Below are 22,355 nucleotides of genomic sequence, written 5' to 3' on the forward strand. Positions count from 1 at the left end.
AGCCTGGATGACAATGGCACCCCAATCCAGTAGTCTTGCCTGGAAAATCCTATGGATGGAGGAGCCTGGTGGGCTGCAGTTCATGGGGTTGCTAAGAGTCGGACACGACTGAGTGACTTCACTTTCAGTTTTCAGTGTCATGCATTGGAGAAGGAAATGGCAACCCACTCCAGTGTTCTTGCCTGGAGAATCCCAGGGATGGGGGAGCCTGGTGGGCTGCCGTCTCTGGGGTCGCACAGTCGGACACGACTGAAGCGACTTAGCAGCAGCAGCAGCAGCCTGGATAAAAAGCAGGAATCCTAGCCACCAGGCCAGCAAGGGCTAGAGGCTAGACGCTATTTTCCCCTGGCTCTCCCCAGTGAAAAATGCATTTCTCACAGAAGTAAAAATTGTAAATACAGGTACAAAGTTTGTTATTAGAGGCATAGCACAACAAGTGGGAGAACACACAGAGAAGCAGTTTGTTTAATTAAGATAAAAGCAAGGGAGAGGTGCATACCTGGGGAGAAAGAGTGTGGGTGTCCCCCTAGTGAGGAGGAGCACACTGAAGATGTGGTTAAGTCACTTTTATAGGACAGTTCTTCCAGTCTTTGTCTTCCTTCTGGCCAATTGTCTTGCTTTGCCCCCCTTGCTAATTTGTTTCAGGATCTTTTCCCTAGGTGTGCAAACACCTTTCAGCCAAGATGGGTCTTGATATAAAGGCATCTGGGAGAATCAAGGCTCATTAGGGTCTGGCATTGTCCTCTGACTTTTGACCCCCCAAGGAGCCTTTCTGTACATGTGCAATTTTTCCCTCACCCAAGGAAGAAAAATACATGGCCTCTTGATCCTTTACTCACAGTTTAGCCCTTCTCTGTTCCTACCATGCCTAATATCTTAAGGTATCAACAGGAGACAAAGTCTGGCTAATTTACCCTGTATCTGTTGTTACTTGCATTTTGGATGGCAAACAGGAGGCTGATTGTAAATGCTTAACCTGGAGCCCACCTATCTCCTGACTCAGGAAATGCAAACAGGTTAGTGGTAAATGTCCAGCCTGAAGCCCACTTTTTTCCTGCCACAAGATATGTAAGCAGGTGGCCAGTTGTAAATGCTTAGCCTAGGGCCCATTTGTCTTCTACATCATGACTGCAAAGTAAAGTTTGAATGCCTTCTACTACTACACTAATCTTGGTTCCTGACTTTGGTATCTCCAATCAATGTCCATTGCCCTTGTTTTCTCTCTTACTTTTCTTTCTTTTTTTTTAATTCCCATTTTATTTATGTATTTTTTATTTTTTTTAATTTTTATTGGAGGCTAATTATTTTACAGTATTGTATTGGTTGGTTTTGCCATACATTGACATGAATCTGCCCCTGGTGTACATGAGTTCCCCTTCCTGAACCCCCCTCCCACTTCCCTCCTCCCCTTATCCTCCCTCTGGGTCATCCCCGCACACTAGCCCCGAGCATCCTGTAATATGCATCGACCCTGAACTGGCAATTTGTTTCACATATGATAATATACATGTTTCAATGCCATTCTCCCAAATCATCCCACCCTCTCCCTCTCCCACAGAGTCCCAAAGACTGTTCTATACATCTGTGTCTCTTTGCTGTCTCGTATACAGGGTTATCATTTCCATCTTTGTAAAATCCATATATATGCGTTAGTGTACTGTATTGGAGTTTTTCTTTCTGGCTTACTTCACTCTGTATAATAGGCTCTAGTTTCATCCACCTCATTAGAACTGATTCAAATGCATTCTTTTTAATGGCAGAGTAATACTCCATTGTGTATATGTACCAAAGCTTTCTTATCCATTCATCTGCAGATGGACATCTAGGTTGCTTCCATGTCCTGGCTATTATAAACAGTGCTGCAATGAACACTGGAGTACACGTGTCTCTTTCAATTCTGGTTTCCTCGGTGTGTATGCCCAGGAGTGCGATTGCTGGATCATATGGCAGTTCTATTTCCAGTTCCTTCAGCTCAACTCCAGAAAAATAAATGACCTAATCAAAAAATGGGCCAAAGAACTAAACAGACATTTCTCCAAAGAAGACATAGAGATGGCTAACAAACACATGAAAAAATGCTCACCATCCCTCATAATCAGAGAAATGCAAATCAAAACCACAATGAGATACCATTTCACACCAGTCAGAATGGCTGCTGTACAAAAGTCTACATGCAATAAATGCTGGAGAGGGTATGGAAAGAAGGGAACCCTCTTACACTGTTGGTGGGAATGCAAACTAGTACAGCCACTATGGAGAACAGTGTGGAGATTCCTTAAAAAACTGGAAATAGAACTGCCATATGATCCAGCAATCTCTCTTACTTTTCAAGAAAATAAATGTAACTAATTATTTAGCTCTTACATATAGTCTTACATAAGTGTCATCTTACATATAGGGATGATGCTATTGCTGTATGTTTCCCCGAAACTAAAATAACTTAGTAAAATCCTTTATTACTAAAGGATTTTAAATGATTTCCCCCTTAACCTACTTTATGCTGATAATATTTTTTTTTTGCATAAATGAAGTTACTATAAATCTGTTTAACAGGAACTTTTCTCTTTTCCAGGAAACAAATTCTAAAATATCTTCATTCTTTGATGTTTGTCATGGTTTTATATGTGCATTATTATTACAGTGTTATTTTTCAGGGCTACCCTTTTTAAAAAATATTCTGAAATATAATGAGGTAAGAATATAGATTATGCTCTTGAGACACATTGCTATAGTTCAGCTTTTTCCACTGTCTTTACTTTTTTCTGTATTTTCTAATACAGATGACAATATAATCCTTAGAAAGATAGGACATAAAATCACTGAAGAAAAAAAGAATGGGACACAGAAAGAGAAAAAAAAATAGCTCATTTTCAAGAGAGCAATCAAATGCTCATAATTATCACCAGCAGAGAGGTAAATTATACAAAAAAATCATACATGGTAAAAAGAGTCTGAACTATTTCTGAGTAACTGGATAAGCAAATTCACAAACTTGGAATGTGTTTTAAAATTGCATTATGTTGCTAGTCTAATCTTTCTTGGAAATGCATGCCTACAGGATGGTATAACTTCATGCCATGACAAATGAAAAAAAAATTATATGAATTACTTCCTTAAGGGAGAGTAGGATAAAAATGACAAATGTTTTGTACTTGTTCACAAGCCTGTCTGGATGGTCCAATTTTACTTTAAGGAGTCTATGGTTTTTCCTGTGGTCATGTATGGATGTGAGAGTTGGACTGTGAAGAAAGCTGATAGCCGAAGAATTGATGCTTTTGAACTGTGTTGCTGGAGAAGACTCTTGAGAGTCCCTTGGACTGCAAGGAAATCCAATCAGTCCATTCTAAAGGAGATTAATCCTGGGTGTTCATTGCAAGGACTGATGCTAAAGCTGAAACTGCAATACTTTGGCCACCTCATGCGACGAGTTGACTCGCTGGAAAAGACTCTGATGCTGGGAGGGATTGGGGGCGGGAGGAGAAGGGGTCGACAGAGAATGAGATGGCTGGGTGGTATCACCGACTCTGTGGACATGAGTTTGAGTGAACTCTGGGAGTTGGTGATGGACAGGGAGGCCTGGCGTGCTGTGATTCATGGGGTCGCAAAGAGTCGGACATGACTGAGCGATTGAACTGAACTGAACTGAAGAGCATAGTTAACAACCTGAGCATCATGGTATCTACATTTTGAAAAAATTAACGCTGTAGGCAAAGAGAGCACAGAACAGACAGCCTTTTGTATCCATAATTACATTGGTCAGTGCAATGCAAACATTTTTATATGAACGTGTTAAGCATTGCCATAGTAGAGAAGTTTTTGCAACCATTAAGGATCTCCATAGTCTAGTGCACAGGTTGGAACCATCTTGACATTGTGCATACTCTGAGCCCCTTCCAGCTGCCTACCCAGCTTCATTATAGTTCTTGTTTAAATCCTTCAGTGGCTTAGCAGGTTCTGACAAAAGGAGGGATGGTGCTTATTATAGGGGCAAAGCTGCTTAGAGTGGTGGGAGGACAACAATCTCATGTTTCCAACTAAACATAAAATAGATTTTTGTGAGCCTTTTGGAGATCTATATTCTTTGATTATTCCTTAAGCTGTCTTTACACCCAAGTCAAAGCAATGATTGAGGCAAATATTCACAGGATTTCTATAAAACATACAGCTTCGTTCCATCTTTTTTTCTATTCAGTTCAGTCGCTCAGTCGTGTCTGACTCTTTGCGACCCCATGAATCACAGCACGCCAGGCCTCCCTGTCCATCACCAACTCCCGGAGTTCACTCAAACTCATGTCCACAGAGTCAGTGATGCCATCCAGCCATCTCATTCTCTGTCGTCCCCTTCTCCTCCTGCCCCCAATTCCTCCCAGCATCAGAGTCTTTTCCAGTGAGTCAACTCTTCGCATGAAATGGCCAGCGTATTGGAGTTTCAGCTTTAGAAAATCCTTTTTTTAAAAAAAAAATTATTGATTGATTTTTGGCTGTTCTGGGTCTTTGTTGCTGTGCTTGAGCTTTGTCTAGTTGTGGCAAATGAGGGCAACTCTCTAGTTGTGATGCCTGGGCATCTCATTGCTGTAGCTTCTCTTTGTTGTGGAGTGTGGGCTCTAGGACACACAGGTTTTAGTAGTTGCCTCATGTGGCTCAGTAGTTATGGCACACAGGCTTAGTTGTCTGGCAGGGCAGCATGTGGAATCTTCCCAAACCAGGGATTGAACCCATATCCCCTGTATTGGCAGCAGATTCTTAACCATTGGACCACCAGAGAAATCTTCTGTTAAAGTATTCTTTCAATTAATTTCAAATAACATGTCCCAACTTTGGTGGCATATGAAACCAAATTTGAGATACTGTATACAGAGAAGACTGCTGTGTTAAGATACACATAGAAACAGTATGGTAAAGACTGTTCTAGAGTTCAGTGAGACTCTCAGATGATATCAGACTAATGAAATATCAAAAGCTTTGCATATATGGGTGTATAGCTTTAAGACAATGAGATCACAGGTAATACTTTCTGAAAGATATGTTGAATTTACTGACCGAAAATACAGAAAGTAATTTTTTTTTGAAGGACATTCAGGGAACAACGTTGAAGAAAGAAACGACAAAAAACCAAACAACGTTGAGAAAAGAAATGATGAAAAACCAAACCAAGAACCTTTTGGATTGAAGTTTGGACAAAGCCTTTTAAACAAGCAACCTTTAATGAAGCAGGTAAATAAATATTAAGAATTAACCAATATAAATTTAATATATTCCTTAATATTAAGAATTATTTTAAATTCTACTAAGAGTGGGGATTGTTTCTTCATATTCCCCCATGCTGCCTTGAACATAGTTTAAATTCAATGTTTGCTAATTTATTTTTCCTCTGTAGCTATTTCATTTCATTAAAAAATATTTTGCTATTTTCAATCACTGCTAGAAATTTTGAATTTATAAAATGCCAAAATTGATAATTGGTTTCATTATTTGTCTTGTATAATCATTCTCATTTTTATCCTCATATAATAAGAGTCTTTGATCTTAAGTTTTAGTATAAAAATTTTTAGTAGATGTGTAAATGAATTGTAAAACTAGAAGTCAGGTGACATAGTGCATGACATAAACTCTGGAACCAACAGATAGGACTTACTGTAGCTGTACATCTTATGGTAGCAAATTCATCACCTCTAAACTTGTATAGATGAACCAGTCACTGGACAGAAATTTGTGAAGTGTTCATGTCCAGATTTCATAAGTTAACACTGATGCTATGGTTTCAGCTTGGCCAATAAAGTGTTATGTGGTCATTTAGTTAAAAATGGTGGCCCTGGGAGCTTAAACCATTTTTGGTAAATTATATAAATGCAAATTTGGGGGGAGGAGAACATGTTGCATTTTCAAATATTTAGAGGATTGATTTAGCAAGTATTAAATATCTTTAAAATGTATTTATTTTTAATTGAAGGATAATTGCTTTACAATATTATGTTGATTTCTGCCATACATCAACATGAATCAGCCATAGGTATACATATGTCCTCTCCCTCTTGAACCTCCTTCTTACCTTCCACCGCTCTAAATTGTCACAGAGCACTAGTTTCAGCTCCCTGAGTCATAGAGCAAATTCCCACAGGCTATTTTACATTTGGTAGTGTATATGTTTCCATGCTACTCTCTCCATGCATCCTACCCTCTCCATCACCCGGTGTCCACAAGTCTGTTCTGTATGTCTACATCTCCTTTGCTGCCCTGCAAATAGGTTCATCAGTATCATCTTTCTAGATTCCATATATATGTGTTAATATACAATATTTATTTTTCTTTTTCTGACTTACTTCACTCTGTATAATAGGCTCTAGTTCATCCACCTCATTAGAATGGACTCAAATTTGTTCTTTTTTATGGATGAGTAATATTCCATTGTATATATGTACCACAGCTTCTTTATCCATTCATCTGTCGATGGACAGCTAAGTTGCTTCCATGCCCTGAAATTGAAAGTGAAAGTTGCTCAGTTGTGTACGACTCTTTGCAACCCCATGGGCTGTAAAGTCCATGGAATTCTCTAAGCCAGAATACTGGAAAGGGTAGCCAGTCTTTCCCTTCTCCAGGGGATCTTCCCAACCCAGGGATTGAACCTAGGTCTTCCTCATTGCAGGCAGATTCTTTACCAGCTGAACCACAAGGGAAATCTCCATGCCCTAGCTATTGTAAATAGTGCTTCAATGAACATTGGGGTACATGTGTCTTTTTCAGTTATGGTTTTCACTTCACACTGGTGAATGACAATCACCAAAAAATCTACAAACAGTAAATACTGGAGAGGATGTGGAGAAAAGGGAACCCTCTTGCACTGTTTGTGTGAATATAAATTGATACAACTACTATGGAGAAGAGTATGAAAGTGAAAGTGAAAGTTGCTCAGTCATGTCTGACTCTTAGTGACCCTCTGAACTTAGTGACGCCGTCCATGGAATTCTCCAAGCCAGAATACTGGAGTAGGTAGCCTTTCCCTTCTCCAGGGGATCCTCCCAACCCAGGAATTGAACCCAGGTCTTCCACATTGCAGGCAAAGTTTTTTACCAGCTGAGCCACAAGAGAAACCCAAGAACACTGGAGTGGGTAGCCTATCCTTTCTCCAACGGATCTTCCCCACCCAGGAATCAAACCGGGGTCTCCTGCACTGCAGGAAGATTCTTTACCAACTGAGCTATTAGGGAAGTCAGGAGAAGAGCATGGAGATTCCTTAAAAAACTAGGAATAAAACTACCATATGACACAGCAATCCCTCTACTGGGCATGTACCCTGAGCAACTATTAATTAAATGTCTATTCTAGAATCCCAGGGACGGGGGAGCCTGGTGGGCTTCTGTCTATGGGGTCACACAGAGTCGGACACAACTGAAGTGACTTAGCAGCAGCAGCAGGCACTATACAAGGTATCAGAATAGTCCTGCTTCAAACATTTTATGTGGTGGTAGGAAAGAAAGATAAGAAAGAAATTTAATGCCAGGCAGTTAGTAGTACATGTTCTAATAGAGTATAAGTTATATATTATGGGGATGCAACAATCCATTCTAATTAGGTGGACTTGTGAAAGTTTGATGGAGGAGATGACATTTAATCTATAAGGTGAGGATTTTGATAAAGTTTGGAGAGAAGGACATGAGCTTATAGTCTGAAATGCAAAAATGAACTAAGAATATTGTAAAATAGTATTTTCAAATTGAAGGCATCTATTTCTCATACTTTTGAGACTTTTGAGACTGTCATTATAGCAGGACTCACTGGAAAAAAAGTACTTTGCAATAAAGAACTATATTAAAATTTAAGCATAATTATTCCATTAATAAACTGAGTAACAATTATAGTTTTCAAACATACTTTGAAATCCCAGTAAACCAGTTTTGTATTTCACAAGATTTAATCTTGATATTGTTAAAATACAATTGTATTTATTCAGCACAATACTTTATGATAGTTTCTGTTGTTTATAAGGAAAGTTTCTTTTGTTTTTGCTGTTTTCTAAAGGTAGAAATCTGTGCTATCCAATTTGATGAAATTATAATTTTCATATAAACATTTGTAAAAAGACTACAAGTTTCTTTGGAGAGATACTTGGGGGCATATGGGTCTTTAGGAGATAGATCTCTATCCTTCCTGCTGCCCCACTGTGTTTAGCAAAACATCAGACTAATCATATTTTTTATTTTAGTGAAGTTTTATTGAATATTATTCTTTATGCCAATACATCCTCTTTCTTTTAACAATTGTTTTCAGGTTCTGGTAGTTATACTAAAAAGTCACAATGTCAGATCTAGGGGTTTTTTTTTTTTTGCCTGGCAGTATTTGCTAGTAAAAGCTTTATTTTTTATCATGGTCTATATGACTTTGTCCACTTATATTTTTGTAGTATCATAGAAATTTGTCAAAGGTTTCATTATTTCCATTTGACTGATTCACTCCATTGCCTTTTTTATTTAAAAAAGTGTAAAGGTAGGAAGACTGAGTTGTTGCCAGTTCAATTTACTAACAGTATTAAGCCTACTTTCTGTTTTCTTTATAGCTACCTATCCCTTCACTTGCCTTTCTCGCTAGAATTGTTAGTTTATATGGAAGAGAGAGTTTATTACAAACTATTTTTTAACTGAAGTATAGTTGATTTACAATACTGTGTTAGTTGGTAGTTTCTTTTTAATAATCCTGAACAGATGGAGAATAAATAGTATGATTTTGAACACTAGCCTATGGTTCTAAGGATTTGTGCAGCAAAAGATTATTAACTATTCTGTCTCTCAGCTATATAGTCACAGAATCTGTTATTTTTAGGCTAAAACATACATCCAGAAAATGATAGGTAGAGCATTAACTTGCAATATATTCAAATCCACAAAACAACTGATTTCCCATATTTAAAACATTTTATTAAAGTTTTACATGCATAATATTCTTTATGCCAATGACATGAGACCTTAGAGATTTCTACATATTAGTTCCAAAAACTAGTTAGTCTTTAAAAGTAGGAACAGTAGAATTAAAAAAAAGGGTGGGGTTACCCATAGAAATGGCCTTGATGAAATAACATTATGATATTTTTATTTGAAATTAATTTATTTGTTTTAATCGGAGGCTAATTACTTTACAATATTGTGGTGGTTTTTGCCATACATTGACATGAATCAGCCATGGGTGCACATGTGTCCCCCCATCCTGAACCCCCCTCCCACCTCCATCCCCACCCCAACCCTCTGGGTTGTCCCAGAGCACTGGCTTTGAGTGCCCTGTTTCATGCATCGAACTTTCCCTGGGCATCTATATTACATATGGTAATATATATGTTTCAATGCTATTCTCTCAAATAATCCCACCCTTGGCTTCTCCCACATAGTTCAAAAGTCTGTGTTTTACGTCAGTATCTCTTATGCTGTCTTGCATATAGGGTCATCATTACCATCTTTCTAAATTCCATGCATATGCATTAATATACTGCATTGGTGTTTCTTTCTCTGACTTACTTCACTCTGTATAATAGGATCCAGTTTCATCCACCTCATTAGAACTGACTCAAATGTGTTCTTTTTCTTAATAGCTGTGTAATATACCATTGTGTCTATGTACCACAGCTTCTTTATCCATTCGTCTGCCAGTGGATGTCCAGGTTGCTTCCGTGCCCTGGCTATTGTAAACAGTGGTGCAATGAACATTGGGGTATATGTATCTGTTTCAATTCTGGTTTCCTCGGTGTGTATGCCCAGCAGTGGGATTGCTGGGTTTCATGGCAGCCCTATTTCCAGTTTTTTAAGGAATCTCCACACTGTTCTCCACAGTGGCTGTACTAGTTTGCATTCCCGCCAACAGTGTAAGAGGGTTCCTTTTTCTCCACACCCTGTTCAGCATTTATTGTTTGTAGACTTTTTGGTGGCAGACTTTCTGACTGGTGTGAGATAGTACCTCACTGTGGTTTTGATTTTATTTTCTCTGATATAAGTGATGTTGAGCATCTTCATGTGTTTGTTAGCTATCTCTATGTCTTTTTTGGAGAAATGTCTGTTTAGTTCTTTGGCCCACTTTTAGATTGGGTTGTTTACTTGTCTGGTATTGAGCTGTATGACTTGCTTGTATATTTTGGGATTAATTCTTTGTCAGTTGTTTCATTTGCTATTATTTTTTCCCATTCTGAAGGCTGCCTTTTCACCTTGCTTATAGTTTCCTTTATTATGCAAAAGCTTTTAAGTTTAATTAGGTCCCATTTGTTTATTTTCATTTTATTTCCATTTTCTGGGAGATGGGTCATATAGGATCTTGCTATGATTTATTTCAGAGAGTGTTCTACCTATGTTTTCCTCTAAGAGTTTTATAGTTTCTAGTTCTACATTTATATCCTTAGTCCATTTTGAGTTTATTTTTGTGTATGGTGTTAAAAAGTGTTCTAGTTTCATTGTTTTACAGGTGGTTGACCAGTTTTCCTAGCACCACTTGTTAAAGAGATTCTCTTTTCTTCATTGTATATTTTTGCCTCCTTTGTCAAAGATAAGGTATCCATAGGTGCAAGGACTTATTCTGGGTTTTCTATTTTGTTCTATTGATCTATATTTCTGTCTTTGTGCCAGTAACATACTATCTTCATGATTGTAGCTTTGTAGCATAGTCTGAAGTCAGGCAGGTTGATTCTGCCAGTTCCATTCTTCTTTTTCAAAATTGCTTTGTCTATTTGAGATTCCTAGTGTTTCCATACAAATTGTGAAATTATTTGTTCTAGTTCTGTGAAAAATACTTTTGGTAGCTTGATAAGGATTGTGTTGAATCTATAGATTGCTTTGGGTAGTATACTCATTTTCACTATATTGATTGTTCCAATCTAAGAACACTTTATATTTCTCCATCTATTTGTGTCATCTTTAATTTCTTTCATCAGTCTTTTATAGTTTTCTATATATAGATCTTTTGTTTCTCTAGGTAAATTTATTCCCAAGTATTTTATTCTTTTCGTTGCAGTGGTGAATGGAATTATTTCCTTAATTTCTTTTTCTGTTTTCTCATTGTTAATGTATAGGAATGCAAGGGATTTCTGTGTTTAATTTTATATCCTGCAACTTTACTATATTCATTGATTAGCTCTAGTAACTTTCTGGTGGTGTCTTTAAGGTTTTCTGTGTAGAGGATCATGTCATCTTCAAACAGTGAGAGTTTTACTTCTTCTTTTCCAATCTAGATTCCTTTTATTTCTTTTTCTTCTCCGATTGCTGTGGCTAGGACTTCCAAAACTTTGTTGAATAGTAGTGGTGAGTGAGCACCTTTGTCTTGTTCCTGATTTTAGAGGAAATGCTTTAACTCTTTTGCCATTGAAGATAATGTTTGCTGGGGATTCACTGTATATGGTTTTTATTATGTTGAGGTATTCCTTCTATCCCTGCTTTCTGGAGAGTTTTTTTTTTTTTATCATAATTGGGGATTGAATTTTGTCAAAGGCTTTTTCTGCATCTATTGAGATAATCATATGGTTTTTAACCTTTCAATTTGTTAATATGGTGTATCACAGTGTTTGATTTGCAAATATTAAAGAATCCTTGCATCCCTGGGATAAAGCCCACTTGGTCATGATGTATCTTTTTAATATGTTGTTGGATTTTGTTTGCTAGAATTTTGTTGAGGAGTTTTGCATCTGTGTTCATCAGGGATATTGACCTTTAGTTTTCTTTTTATGTGGCATCTTTGTCTGGTTTTGGCAGTACGGTGATGTTGGCCTCGTAGAATGAGTTTGAAAGTACCTTCCTCTGCAACTTTCTGGAAGAGTTTTAGTAGGATAGGTATTAGCTCGTCTCTAAATTTGTGGTAGAATTCACCTGTGAAGCCATCTGGTCCTGGGCTTTTATTTGTTGGAAGAATTTTTCTCACAGTTTCGATTTCCCTGCTTGTGATGGGTCTGTTAAGATTTTCTGTTTCTTCCTGGCTCAGTTTTGGAAAGTTATACTTTTCTAAGAGTTTGTCCATTTCTTCCAAGTTGTCCATTTTATTGTCATATAAATTGCTCATAATATGCTGTTATGGTGTTTTGTATTTCTGTGTTGTCTGTTGTGATTTCTCCGTTTTCATTTCTAATTTTATTGATTTGATTCTTCTCCCTTTTTTTCTTGATGAGTCTGGCTAGTGGTTTGTATATTTTATTTATCTTTTCAAAGAACCAGCTTTTAGTTTTGTTGATTTTTGCTGTAGTCTCCTTTATTTCTTTTTTCACTTATTTCTGCTCCGATTTTTATGATTTCTTTCCTTCTACTAACTTTGGGGTTCTTCTTTTCTTCTTTTTCTGCTTGCTTTAGTTGTAAAGTTAGGTTGTTTATTTGATGTTTCTCTTGTTTCTTGAGGTAGGTTTGTATTGCTATGAATCTCCCTCTTAGCACTTCTTTTACTGAATCCCATAGGTTTTGCGTTGTCATGTTTTCATTTTCATTTGTTTCTTTGCATATTTTGATTTCCTTTTTTATTTCTTCCATGATCTGTTGGTTATTTAGAAGTGTGTTGTTCAGCCTCCATATGTTTGTATTTTTAATAGATTTTTTTCTGTATTTGACATCTGATTTATCGTGTTGTGATCAGAGAGATGCTTGAAAGGGTTTCAATTTTTTAAAAGTTTACCAAGGCTAGATTTATGGCTGAGGATGTGATCTATCCTAGAGAATGTTCCCTGTGTACTTCAGAAAAAGGTGAAATCAAATCCATTATTTTAGGGTGAAATGCCCTAATGGCAACCCACTCCAGTGTTTTTGCCTGGAGAATCCCAGGGACTGGGGAGCCTGGTGGGCTTCCATCTATGGGGTCGCACAGAGTCGGACACGACTGAAGCAACTTAGCAGTAGCAGCAGCAGCCCTATAGATATCAATTAGGTCTAACTGGTACATTGTTTCTTTTAAAGCTTGTGTTTCCTTACTAATTTTCTGTTTGGTTGATCTGTCCATAGGTGTGAGTGGGGTACTAAAGTCCCCCACTATTATTGTGTTACTGTTAATTTCCCCTTTCATACTTGTTAGCATTTGCCTTACATATTGAGGTGCTCCTATGTTGGGTGCATATATATTTATAATTGTTATATCTTCTTCTTGGATTGATCCTTTGATCATTACGTAGTGTCCTTCTTTGTCTCTTATCAGTCTTTATTTCAATGTCTATTTTATCTGATATGAGTATTACTTCTCTTGCTTTCTTTTGGTCTCTATTTGCATGTAATATCTTTTTCCAGTCCTTCACTTTCAGTCTGTATGTGTCCCTAGGTTTGAGGTGGGTTTCTTGTAGACAACATCTATAGGGGTCTTGTTTTTGTATCCATTCAGCCAGTCTTTGTCTTTTGGTTGGGGCATTTAACCCATTTACATTTAAGGTAATTATTGATAAGTATGATCCCATTATCATTTATTTGTTGTTTTGGGTTCATTTTATAAACCTTTTCTGTGTTCCCTGTCTAGAGATGATCCTTTAGCATTTGTTGAAGAGCTGGTTTGGTGGTGCTGAATTCGCTGTTGTCTGTAAAGCTTTTAATTTTTTCTTCATTATCTGAATGAGATCCTTGCTGGGTAGAGTAATCTTGGTTGTAGGTTTTTCTCTTTCATCACTTTAAGTATGTCCTGCTATTCCCTTCTGGCCTGGAGAGTTTCTATTGAAAAATTAGCTGTTATCCTTTTGGGGATCCCCTTGTATGTTATTTGTTGGTTTTCCCTTGCTGGTTTTAAGATTTGCTCTTTTTGTTTTATCTTGTTAGTTTGATTAATATGTGTCTTGGGGTGTTTCACCTTAGGTTTATTCTGTTTGGGACTCTCTGGATTTCTTGGACTTGGGTGACTATTTCCTTACACATTTTAGGGAAGTTTTTTACTATTATCTCCTCAAGTATTTGTTCACGGCCTTTTTTTTCTTCTTCTTCTTCTTCTGGTACTCCTATGATTCGAATGTTGGGGCATTTAACATTGTCCCTGAGGTCTCTGAGGTTGCCCTCATTCCTTTTAATACTTTTTTCTTTTTTCCTCTCTGCTTCATTTATTTCCACCATTCTATCTTCCACCACACTTATCCTCTCTTATTACTCAGTTATTCTATTGCTGGTTCCCTCCAGAGTGCTTTTCATCTCAGATATTGCATTGTTCATTATTGATTGACTCTTCTTTATTTCTTCTAGGTCATGCATTTTCTCAATCCCAGTGTCTAGTCTATTTATCTGTAACTCCATTTTGTTTTCAAGATTTTTGGATCATCTCCTCTATCATTATTCTGGATTCTTTCTCAGGTAGACTCCCTGTCTCCTCTTTTGTTTGATTCAGTGGGTTTTTATCATGTTCCCACCAGCTGAATATTTCTCTGCCTTTTAATTTCTTTTAGGTTGTGTTTGGGGTGCCCTTTCTGCAGTCTGGAAGTTTGTGGTTCCTCTTAATTGTGGAGTCTATTCCTTGTGGGTGAGGTTGGACTAGTGGCTTGTCAAGGTTTCCTGGTCTGGAGAGTGTGAGTGTATGTTCTGGTTGGTGGAGCTGGATCTCTTCTCTCTGGATTACAGTGAAGTGTCTGGTAGTGAGTTTTGGGGTGTCTCTGGGTTTGTCATGGCTTTGAGCAACCCATCTTGTTCCTGTTTTGTGGGAGAATTGGCGTGGTATGTCTTGCACTGGAACTTGTTGGCTCCTGAGTGGAGCTTGATTTCAGTGTAGGTATGGAGACCTTTGGGTAAACACTAATCTATTAAAGTTCCCTGGAGTCAGAAGTTCTCTGATGTTCTAAAGTTTTGAAGTTAAGCCTCCTGCCTCTGGCTTTTGGTCCTTCTCTTAATGTAGCCTCAAGTCTTCTCCATCCATACAGCACAGAAGATAAAATCCCTAGGTTAATGGTGAAACAATTATCCACAGTCCTGAACACCCAGAGAGATTCACAGAGTTATGTAGAGAATAGAAGAAGGAGGAAGGAGATAGAGGTGACCTGGAGGAGAAAAGGGAGAGTCAAAACGGAAGAGAGCAATCAAGCCAGTAATCAAATCCCTCCTTTTGAAGAGATTGGGCTGCCTCTCTGGGTGCCTGGTGTCCCTTGCTAGCATTCAGAAGTTGTTTTGTGGAAATTTCTCAACATTCTAATGATCTTTGGATGAATTTGTGGGGGAGAAAGTGGTCTCCCTATTCTATTCCTCCTCCATCTTGGGACAGCCCCCCCAAATATCATTATGATATTTATGATATCATATGATAATGAGCTCATTATGATAATGAGCTCATTATGATAATGAGCTCAGTGAAGTATGTTTCATTCATTTTTCAAAATTGCTGTTCTTTGCAGGACAAGTGCAATGACAAGTCTAAGGTCCAAGCAGAGATGAATCAAAGCCAATCAGAGGGTTACCAACATCGATCGGAAGGATTTCAACGACAATCAGAAGAAAATCGACACTATTCAGAGAGATCTCGAGGCCAAGCAAAGAGATCTCATGGTCAAGAAGAGAGATCTCATGGCTGTACAGAAAGATCTCGTAGCCAATCAGGGAGATATCATGATCAAAGAGAGAGGCCTTGTGGCCAAGTAGAGAGATCTCGTTATTATACAGAAAGATCTTATGACCAGTCAGAGAGATCTCATTACCACTCTGAGAGATTCCATGTTCATGCAAAGAGATCTCATGACCATTCAAAGAGATCTAATGTCCTATCAAAGATATCTTACGGCCAAATAGGGAGATTTCATGGTCAATCAGAGAGACCTCATGACCAATCAGGGAGATATCAAAGATACTCACCAGTAGAAACTGAGTCTGAATTTGACAGGTAAAAACATAATGAATACTTAACTATTAATGTATTGAGTGATGTGGAAAAGTAAAGGGATGCTTTATATATGCATATTTTAGCGGCTTAATATGTATTTTTGAAACTAATACAATAGAGGTGATATATACATGGCATCAATATTCTTTCAACTTGCTGATGCCCTTTAGCTTTCATCCAGTTTCCCAATTACCCTAATTAAGTTGTTCTGTCTAGGTTAGCTTTCCTGGAAGAGCCCCAGTTTACTCAGCCTTTCCTATTGAGCCTTCCCCACAATAAAAATATGTTGACTTAGTGTCCCATTTCTTTTAAATTTTCCAACCTGCTGGCTAGCTGATCTAACAATAAACTATGCTGCATTGATAATATATAATCTCTGATAATGGATTTCTGTTTCCATCCTCCACCTCCTTTCTAATGAGTCTTCATAGACTCCTCAGCAGACAAATAACAGGTGCATCTTTGGGCAGCTGAACTTTTCTGTTTTCCACAAATCAGACCATAGGAGAGGATGCTAGCTTATGCCTAGATGCAACCCTAACCTAAGTGTATTTTAGATATTGCTTATATTCACTATCGTTTAATGAAATGTCTACCCTAAAAAAGAACTAGAGAAATTTAATCATAGCTGAGATTGTTTATTTTGAAAACCGCATTTCATTTTATTGCGATTGTTTAGGTAACTGAGTAAAATAATTATTTTTAGTTTAAATTTCTCAGTGATTTCCTTCAGTTTGCATTGCCTATAAATGTCTAGTCAAATATTTTAGCTCATATTAACTGCATACAATTGCATATTTCAGCTAAAAGTTACTTTCAAAATGTATGTGTGGGTTATTATATATAGACAGTATCTGATGTAGGCACTGCTTTGATGCTAAAGGCCCCACCCTTCTTATATTAGCAGTATACAAATAATTACTATAAAAATTTAAATGTATTTAACACTGATAAACAATTCATGTTTCTGCATTTATCAGGGATTTTCATGTTTTGCTTCATTTTGCACATCAATTTTTGTTTGTCAAGTGGCATAACAATTCCACTAAGGCACTGAAATTCCACTACTGTTTTCTAGTTACATATTTCTGTCATTTTACAAATGCACTTTAAAATATGATGAACAAGTCTGTCAAGTTTTGTCTCCTTTATCTTCTATTCTAAATTTTTTGTATCCTTAGCATAAGTAATTCTTGGTTAAAGTTATCAAATGTAGAACTCTTACTAAAGAACACAGAGTACAAAAAATTAAAGTACTTTTATAATTGGTCCCTTGGAGATTAATTCTTCTACTCCATAACTTTCCATTCTAATACATATATATATAAAGTTGACCAGTTAGGTTTAATAATATCCTTAAAATATCCTTAAGACCTGCAGGTGGCTATGCACTAAATATAAAATGAAGACTTCAGTAATCTGATGTTTCCACTCATTTTCCACTCAAGATAGCTTCTTCAGAAGGCAAAGACAAACCAGAAATGCTAAACTTCAGCCTTAACTTTTAAGGCATTTCTGCCTTTAAAAAAACCCCCAAATCATCAGTATAGAAGGCCAATGTGATCTGAATAAAAGACATGCAGCTAGGCAAACATCTGGAGTAAAATATGATAACATGTTAGGAATATTGTTTATGGGGATTTACAATGATTTTTTTCAATTTTGAAAAACCAATATGATTTTTTTAAAACTCTCAAGAGGATTTTTATTGTAAATAAGATGTGAATTTGTATTTTTAATTACCCCAAGATACCTGATAACAATTTCAACTTTTGCCCCTTTTTCCTGATTTGGTAATTATATATCCATAGTCAGATGCCTTCCTTGGCTGGAATGACATGTATGAAGCTTAACATAATAAAAGCTGTTTTCTGTAACCCCCTCTAAGTAGCCTACAAGAAATGAATGGCAAAATCTGCATATCTTTACATTAGCTGGGCTATCTCTTATGAAAGCGTTTCTAAACACAGACAATAGCTTCAGAGTAAATGAAGTGCTTAGTTTTAGAGTGCTTGCCATTTAAACTCTAATAATAGAGTATATCTCATTATCATGCCATCATTCCAAGTAATTATTGAAATAGATGCTGTATATACAATAGATCTCTAAAGAACAGAGGTCTTTTCAGGACTGGTTATTTGATTTCCCAACTCTTAAAATTTCCCTAGACCTATTTCTTACCCAGTTGTTAGTATTTTGTATTTTTTGGAAGATGTTGATGAGAATCTGTTCTATGTTCGTCTAAGGGATTTCTAATAGAGTACAAGTAGCATGAGTGAGTGGAAGGCAATGTAGGAATCGTGGCTTCATATCCCAACTCTGTCACTTAAATATACAGCATTGAACAGGTTACTTAATATTTCTGGGTCTTAATTTCCTAATATGTGAAAGGAGAAATTTGGACTACATGACTAAATATCTATACCAACTGAAGACATCTTGTGAGTTCATGAAAATGAATTTTATTTGTTCATTTTATAAAAATTGTGGTAAAAAACACATAGCATAAAATTTACTGTCTTAACCCCTTTTAACTGTATGTCTTAGTAGTGTGAAGTATATTTACAATGATCTCAAACAGATCTCCAGAACTTTTTTATTTCACAAAACTGAAACTCTATACACATTACACAGTAAAACCTCTTTGCCTCCTCCCCACGGTCCATGATAACAATTATTCTTCTTTCTGTTTCTATGAATTTGACTACTTTAGATACCTCCTGTAAGTGGAATTAGGCATTATTTATTTTTTGGTGCCTGGCTTATTTCACTTAGCATAATATCCTCGAGATTCATTTATGATGTAGGATGTGATAGAATTTCCTTCCTTTTTAAGGCTATGTGTGTGTGTTAGTTGCTCCGTCGTGTCTGACTCTGCAACTCCATGAACTGTAGCCCACCAGGCTCCTCTGTCCATGTAATTCTCCAGGCAAGAATACTGGAGTGGGTTGCCATTTCCTTCTCCAGGGGATCTTCCCGACCCAGGGATCGAACCCAAGTCTCCTACGTTGCAGACGGAAGTTTATCATCTGAGCTACTAGGGAAGCCCAGTTTTAAGTCTAAATGATATTCCATTGTGTGTATATACCACATTTAGTTTATCCATTTATCTGTTGATGGACATTTGGGTTGCTTCTACCTCTTCAAATAAGCTCTCTGAAGCCCCCTTCTCAGATTTTCATAATACATATATTGATAATGTCTCATAAGTCCTTTATGCTCTCTATTCATTTTTCTTTATTTTAGCTCCTATGCCTTTATTTCAAATGACCTGTCTTCAAGTTTGCACATTCTTTTTTATGCCTAATTCAATTCTGTAAGCTTAAGAGGAGGGGCACAAATGGGTATACTAAATGCCATGGATATTCTTACCCCAGTCACTGAAATCTCTTCTTGGTTTTACAATGGCCTGGCTACTGTAGCTTCTCAACTGGTCTCCAGAGTTCTACAGAGGTACTCTAGTCTACACTGTTTTTACTTGAAGTCTTTCTCTGTCAGAGAAGGAGGGCCTGTGACTTCCTAATCCACCACTATCTTAGTCTGCTTGTGCTGTCATAACAAAATACCACAGACTGGGTAGCTTAAACAACAGGAATTTATTTCTCACAAGTCTCTAAGCTGGAAGTCTGAGATCAGTGTTCCAGCAGGGTGGGGCTCTAGTAAGAGCTTTCTTCCTAACTTGTAGGTGGCCACCTTCTTTCTGTGTTCTCACATGGTCTCTTTCTCTTTTTATAAAGACAATAATCCCATTGTGGAGATCCTACACTCCTGACCTCATCCAAGCCTAATTCCTTCCCAAAAGCCCTACCTCCAGATACCATCACATTGGGGGTTGGGGCTTTAACAATGAATTTGGGGGTGGGGAGGTGGGGAAAAAATACACTCAGTCCATAATAGCCATCTTGTTGACATCATTCCTGAAACAACTTTTTAAACAAAAAATTCAATCATGCCTGTTTGACTTATCATATGTTTAACTTATGTTATCATATGTTTAACAGGTAGTAAGTAATGCCTGGTGTGCTGTGATTCATGGGGTCGCGGAGAGTCGGACACGACTGAGCGACTGAACTGAACTGAAGTAATAAATCACAAGCTAAAAATCACTTATCAAAACACTGTACTAGATTTTAATTGCCTCTAATGTCTAATCTTAAATCAAATGTTTAAATATGTACAATAAAATAATACTGCTTGAAGATATACATTCCCAATAATAATTTCTTTCAAAATAAATGATTGCTTTTTAAAGTATTACCATTTATGATTCATATTAGGACTTTGAAAAGAAGGAGTGAATACTTACGGAAGCAGATGCAGCAAAGAAGTGATTCAAGGAACATGAATCGAAACGTAAGTATCAACACTTTCAAATTTATGGCAGAGGAACTGTGGTTTTTACAGATTTGCATTTGAATAGGCTTTCTTTCTGCAGCCTTTGTTGGCAACTACTTATACTGATGATTACTTTAGTACATTTTAAAACGTGTTTATAATATTGACCTTGTAGGTTGTCATGATGATTAACTGAAACATATGCAAAATATTTTAGACTAGAAACTAGATTGTAGTAAGCATTCTATACATTGGAGTTCTTATTATTTTATCATCACTATGATAATTACATAAAATTATCCATTAAAATCACTAAATGTCCATTATGGCAATATTAATATGAGAACCTTAAAAGTTCTTGCATTCTAATTAATTTTATGTGATTCAGATTATGTATATATATAGAATATTTATACACATATGTATGTGTATATTTACACACATATACATGTATGTATACACACTCATTCATTATTGAAAGGATTTTCAATGTGAAGTGAGAAATCCCCACTAGAATATGGGGCAAATATGAATATTTTTAAAATAGGAACAAAACCTCACAGTGGTCCCTAGTCTTTTTGGAACCAGGGACCAGTTTCATGGAAGACAATTTTTCCACAGACTTGGGGGGTCAGGGATGGTTTTGGGATGATTCAAGTGCATTACATTCATTGTGCACTTTATTTCTGTTATTACATCAGCTCCACCTCAGATCATCAGGCATTAGATCCCAGAGGTTGGGGACCCCTGCAATCTAACAGGCTTCCACATACAGTTAAAACCTCACAAGTGTTTCTATTTTCCATTGATTTCTTGAATCTGACCTCAGTTCCTACCATTTTATTAAATTTTACTCTCAAATATTTATTACTTCCTTGTTGTCAAATTCAATGACCTTTTCTTAGTCCCCTTCTTCCTCTACTTCTTTGCAGTATTTAATTTATTCATTCGGCAGTCATCGGGCTCTATTTGCTAGAAATGTGCTATGTACTTGAGAAAGAATCTTTAAGAAAGTAAAAAAGAAAGAAGGAAGGGAGGGAGAGAGTGAGGGGTGGGGGGAGGGAGAGAGACAGAGAGAAGCATAGCATAAACATTTAGAAGTATGCCCAAGGTACTATGGCAGCATAGGGGAAAGAATCTCAAACCAGCTAGGGAGGTCAGGGAGCATCCTAGAGTAGATAGTGTTTGAGTTGAGTCCCAGAGGCTGAGTAGGAGTAAGCAAAGCAGAAAAGGTGGAAAAGGTACTCCTGTCAGAGGAAACATCAAATGTAAAGGTATAGGAGTGAAAGAAAACATGGCATATTTGGTAAACTGCAATTTACTTAGTTTGGCTAGAGTGCAGTGATTTTTAAACCAAGATTTTGTTGAAACTAGGGATTCTTTCATTTTAAAAATTAGTTTGAAAGCCATTGAGCTCAAGTATAAAGTGTGTGGGCAAAACTGTTGAGGGGTGAGAGTGGAGAGGTAGAGTCAGGAACCAGATCAAGGAACATGAGCTGTGTTAGAGCAGAGATTCTGTATAGAGGGCAATGCAGAACTATTGAAAGACTTTAAGGAAGGAAATGACATTGACTACCTTACTTTAGTAATGATCACATTAAGCTAATATCCCTTTCTTCCAATAGTTTCTGTTAATTCCTACCCTTTTTTTCCCCTATATTTCCATGGCTTCTATTCTCACTTCTCCAACTTTGGCTTCACTACCACCTAGGTAAGTGCTTTGATAATCTGTTGCGATTGCTACTGGCTTCCATATAAATTCTTATCTTTCCAAAGTTTTTGGCAAGGACCTTGTTAACTAGTGTTGCCCATAGAGTATAGGGTGAGGGTATGTAAGGGTTTATTTAACTCATGGAGTCACTGCCATTAGACACACATGCATCTTGAATTCAAGGTTGATTTCAGTAGCATGTTACTTGTAAACATTAATATATGCTCCCAACCTAAACATGAACTTTCTAATAAAAAATATTTTCTCTGACAACATTAACTGTTAAGAATATCTCTATGTGTTATTCTGCTTTTATAATCTACTGGGTCTACAGATTTCTTGGCTACTATATTACTTGTAAGTCTCTTAATACCAAATCCACCTGCAAACTGTAACTGTGATAGGACTTCACACAAAAAAATGCTGGACCACCAAACACCAGCTACATATAACTGGATGCACTGAAACCAGTTTAGTTATGTAGTGATGGGGCCAATTAACACTTGAATTGAATGTGTTGATCATGCTTTGGTTTGCTTAA

The 22,355-nt window shown here is 37.0% G+C and overlaps 1 protein-coding gene across 1 annotated transcript in view; it reads left to right on the forward strand.

The window, feature by feature from the left end:
• The window catches only part of LUZP4 (leucine zipper protein 4), a 119,125-nt gene that overhangs the window by 91,445 nt on the left and 5,325 nt on the right, over window positions 1–22,355 (forward strand). The window contains exons 3-5 of the mRNA XM_055393468.2: window positions 5,072–5,214; window positions 15,287–15,768; window positions 20,046–20,121. Coding sequence (XP_055249443.2) covers window positions 5,206–5,214; window positions 15,287–15,768; window positions 20,046–20,121 — 567 coding nt within the window. The 5' untranslated portion in view covers window positions 5,072–5,205. The remainder of the gene's footprint in view (window positions 1–5,071; window positions 5,215–15,286; window positions 15,769–20,045; window positions 20,122–22,355) is intronic.

Source organism: Moschus berezovskii, chromosome X, assembly GCF_049115385.1.
Source record: "Moschus berezovskii isolate FMDL1 chromosome X, NW_MosBer_1.0, whole genome shotgun sequence".
NCBI classification, from domain to species: domain Eukaryota; kingdom Metazoa; phylum Chordata; class Mammalia; order Artiodactyla; family Moschidae; genus Moschus; species Moschus berezovskii.